Here is a 4,611-nt window from a genome sequence, read left to right on the forward strand (position 1 = left end):
AACAAATAAAGTTAAAAAAATTTGGTAAAAAGGACTAAAACCAGAGTTTTCTAAAGTTGAAGGACTAAATTGTACCTTAGTTTGAAAGAGGAACTAAAACCAAAATCGTCCTAAAGTATAGGGACTAAAAACATATTTAACCCTTAAACCTAAAAAAAAATCCAAAATCTTTCATTGGTAATATATCTGTTTTAAACTTACTTAAGAAAATTGCTAACGAAGGGATGTTTTTTTCTTATGGATTGAGACAATCCAAATTGTCCTATTTAATATATTTCACTAGTATAAAAATCATATATTATGACGTACAAAAACGAGTTATGACGTACATAGTTTTGTACGTTATAATATGTAGTACTTAGTTTTGTACGAGTTATGACGTACATAGTACAAAAATAATATTTTATGACGTACAAGAAATAAATCTATTATAACGTCATAAAATATGTAGACCTATTATAACATACAAAACTATGTACGTCATAGCTCGTTTTTGTACGTTATAAAATATGATTTTTGTACTGGTGGCTTTACAGGAAGTGACAGATGTCGAGGATAATTTGTTAATTTTGAATGGTCGACGAGTACCGGGGGCTCGTCAACCAAATGAACCTGAGGCTCGGGCTCTTCAACCACGTTTTGTGGCTCCTGGATCAAACGCATTTAGACGTGCGATTGCTCGTTTGGCTCGACCAAATGCACTGGCTCTTCGACCTGGATCAATGGCTCCTGGACCAAGTGCATCGGTGGCCCCTTGACCAAATGCACTGGTGGTTCCTCGACCTGGATCACCTCCTCGACCAAAAAGGAAACGACTTTCTTTTCCATTCTCCTCCACCAACACTCCCGTCTCGTCCTCCGCCCTCCCCAACACTCCTGCCTCGTCCTCCGCCCCCTCCAACAGACCCGCCTCCAACCCTCCCTCCTCCTCCACCTCCCCTTCCAACTTTTTTTCGTGATACTTACCCATGTCCTTAACATGTCCTTTGCATGTTAAGGAATTATCTTATAAAATTGTAGGGTATAGGAGCCGAAGGATGTGTATTACCTGATAATCTGATAATGGACGATAGAAAGAGGTTGAGAACACTAACTCTAAGAACATCACTTAGGGAAAGAACAATAAGGAACTGCGAAAGCTCTTTACAATTCTGTCAACTTGGTGACATTAGGGGCGACTGACGATAATGACTATTGCATGAGCGTGGACTGAGGAGCGGCATCAGTGTAGGGGCGGTGGCTGAGGGCGCGGTGGTGGTGGCGGAGCATGAGAGGCGTCGGAGCCACGCGGAGCGTGAGGTCCACGCGGTGGTGGTGGCGGAGCGCGTCCACGCGGTCCGAAGACCCAGCGTGAGGTCCACGCGGTGACGGAGGGAAACGTGTCGCGGTGACGGAGGGAAACATGTCGCGGTGACAGAGGGAAACGTGTCGTGGTGACAGAGGGAAACTGTGCCATGGTGACGCGTGAGGTCCACGCGGTGGTGGTGGCTGAGCGCGTCCACGCGGTGCCGAAGGCCCAGCGTGCGGTCCACGCGGTGACTGAAGGAAAGCGTGTCGCGGTGACGGAGGATAATTTGTTAATTTTGAATGGTCGACAATTGCCGGGGGCTCGTGAACCAAATGCATCGGAGGCTCGGGCTCTTCAACTACATTTTGTGGTTCCTGGATCAAACGCATTTGGACGTGCAATTGTTCGTTTGGCTCGACCTAATGCACCGGCTCTTCGACCTGGATCAATTGATCCTGCACCAAGTGCACCGGTTGGTCCTCGACCAAATGCATTGGTAGCTCCTCGACCAAATGCACCGGTGGCTCCTCGACATGGATCACACCAGTACAAAAATCATATTTTATGACGTACAAAAACGAGCTATGACGTACATAGTTTTGTACGTTATAATAGGTCTACATATTTTATGATGCTATAATAGATTTATTTCTTGTACGTCATAAAATATGATTTTTGTACTATGTACGTCATAACTCGTACAAAACTATGTACTACATATTATAACGTACAAAACTATGTACGTCATAATTCACTACAGGTAAAAGCATTTTTACCGAAGGGTATTTACCGGCGGTCTTTAGGCCTTCGGTAAAGTGTGTGTTGGTGAGGTAATATACCGAAGGCATGTAGGCCTTCGGTAATTTCAGCTATGGGTTATGAATTAGAAATTTGGGTTTCTTTTCCCCAAATTCCCCAATTTCAGAATTCCCTCGTCTCCCGTTCCCTCTTCTCCCAACTATCTAGTTCAATCCACTGCTAGTTTCTCACCTTCCTTCATCTCCACTCGCTCCGATTTCACTCGCCTCACTCGCTTCCCTTGCCGCGTCACCTTCTGCCGCGGCCTCGTCGTCTCCTCCTGCTTCAACTCCTCCAAGTCCCCTGGTGCCGGAGGGTTCATCTCGCCGGACAACGACGGTGAAGTCTCCTACGAGCTGCACCACGACTTCTCACCACAGCGCCGTCGCAGCGGCTCGCCGGTATTCGTCACGCTGCCGGTGAATTCCGTCAGCCGGGAGGGCGGCCGAGTCTTGAGGCCAAGGCGATAATGTTCTCGCTCAAGGCGCTCGCCACGGCCGGCGTCGAAGGTGTCGTGGTCGAGATTTGGTGGGGCTTGGTTGAGAAGAACAAACCTAGGGTTTACGACTGGTTGTGTAATTTTTTTAATTCAATACTGTATTGACATTTGACCTTGGTTTTGTGTTGATCTAAGTAGAGTTGATTTGGTTTATTTTGAATTATTATTACTATTTTTGTAGGTAGGAATTGTTTCCTAGTCATGAGCCTCATACTCTGGAAGTTTGTCCCCTTGTGTAGGATACCGCTTCCTCTATGGGTGCTTGATGAGATAAAGAAAGATGTCGAGTTAGCATATTGTGACCGGTTTGGAAGAAGAAATATTGAATACATTTGCAAGGGGTTAATACTGGCGATGAGTTCCAGTGCATTCATCGGTTCAAGCTTAATCTTGAAGAAGAAGGGTCTTAAGCGTTTTGCTGCACGCGGTACTCATGCAGGTAAATTCTATTTCTTCATTGTGAAATCGTTCAGCTCTGTTTAACAAGTTATTGTTTTCTGATTTTCTTCATTGTGTAATCAAGCATTGATATTATGTAGTATATGCTGTTTTAGATCAGATCCATGCATGTTTGTTGGCTTGTGATCCAGGTTTTTATGTTTTCATTTTTGAAAATTACAGGAGTAGGTGGTTATACTTATCTGCTAGAGCCGCTTTGGTGGGCTGGCATGGTAACGAGTAAGTGTGGCAACTTTANTTCTTTCTCTGAGGTTGTACTTAGGTTATCTTCTGTTTTGAAAAGAAATTTAGTTGGAACTTGAACTATTTGCTTGCAGTGATTATTGGGGAAATTGCAAATTTTGTGGCTTATATCTATGCTCCGGCAGTTCTGGTGACTCCCCTTAGTGCACTTAGTATTATAGTTAGGTACTATTAGATTTAAATGCAATTTTGATAGTCTTGGTGAATTTTGTATTAGTTGGCTCACTTACGGTAATTGAGTCTCTCTACGATGAAGTTTCATATCAATATTGCAATGGTTAGATAACTTGTTTTTTTTTATTGTAGAAGGTTGTGCTCACAAGGAGGTGTAGCGACACCCACACAAATTTCTTTTGGAGAAGAGTATTTTAATATGTTGTTCACGGTTTTTCATGAGTACAGGGCAAAAGCACTTAGCATTTTCTTGAGTTTATTATTATAGAATGGTGGTGGCATTTTATTGAATCAGTGCTCCCCTTTATGAAGGAGTGTCTGTGGTGAAGAACTTCTGATATGGTGTCTTGAGCATTCCTTAGCAAGCAAAGTTACATTTCACTTCTAGAAAACAAACATTAGAAAAGTAACAGCTGCTCTAAGGTACTGTTTGATATAAAAGTAGAAATTGTTATGAAAAAATTGTAGCATTAACAATATACTTTATAGAATAGGGGCATGTTCCATGGTTATGGTATTGGCATGCTGAACTTGTTTGAAATTTGACTTGCAGGTTGCAGAAAAGCAAGGATTCCAAGGCAAAAGCTGGTTAGTAACAGAAGAGTGATATACTTAACAAATGTGGAGGCATTTTCCCTTAGAATAAGTTGGGGCATTCTTGGGGCATTTTTGTTAACTTCATTAGCATCATTTTGATATCAATTATGGGAAACGCTGCAGAGCATGCCTGCTTAATCATTTTCCTTTTCAAGAACAAGTTGGTATGGTTTCCACATCAATTATTTTGCTAAGCATAATTTTCAATTTTGCATATAAAGTTAAGCTTGTCAAATGTATTTAACTTAAAAAATATNTATTTATGATGCAGGACATATTATTAGGTGTTGCAATGGGCTCTGCAACTGAAATTTCTGGTGAGGCTAAACTATTGTTAATATTAGTGTGTATGATTTANTCCCACTCACGTACAAAACAAAGAGCCACCTCTTCTATCTCCGTTATCTCACCACCCAAATAATATATGTAAAAGGCTTTTCTACTTTAGTTTTTATTAGGATTATAACTTATGAACCTAATTTAAATTTAATGATAACACATTATTTAAATTCAAAGTAAAGCATAATTTAATATAGATTTCAAGTTTCAGGGC

At 41.6% G+C, this 4,611-nt stretch overlaps 1 protein-coding gene across 1 annotated transcript; it reads left to right on the forward strand.

The window, feature by feature from the left end:
• The first annotated feature begins 2,367 nt into the window (after positions 1 to 2,367).
• Positions 2,368 to 3,905, forward strand: LOC106770038 (probable magnesium transporter NIPA6). Its single transcript, XM_022785192.1, has 3 exons — positions 2,368 to 3,024; positions 3,207 to 3,263; positions 3,362 to 3,905. Exons 1-3 carry the CDS (start codon positions 2,787 to 2,789, stop codon positions 3,460 to 3,462), a joined length of 396 nt encoding a protein of 131 aa, XP_022640913.1. The 5' UTR covers positions 2,368 to 2,786; the 3' UTR covers positions 3,463 to 3,905.
• Positions 3,906 to 4,611: the final 706 nt, after the last annotated feature.

Source organism: Vigna radiata, chromosome 8, assembly GCF_000741045.1.
Source record: "Vigna radiata var. radiata cultivar VC1973A chromosome 8, Vradiata_ver6, whole genome shotgun sequence".
NCBI lineage: Eukaryota > Viridiplantae > Streptophyta > Magnoliopsida > Fabales > Fabaceae > Vigna > Vigna radiata.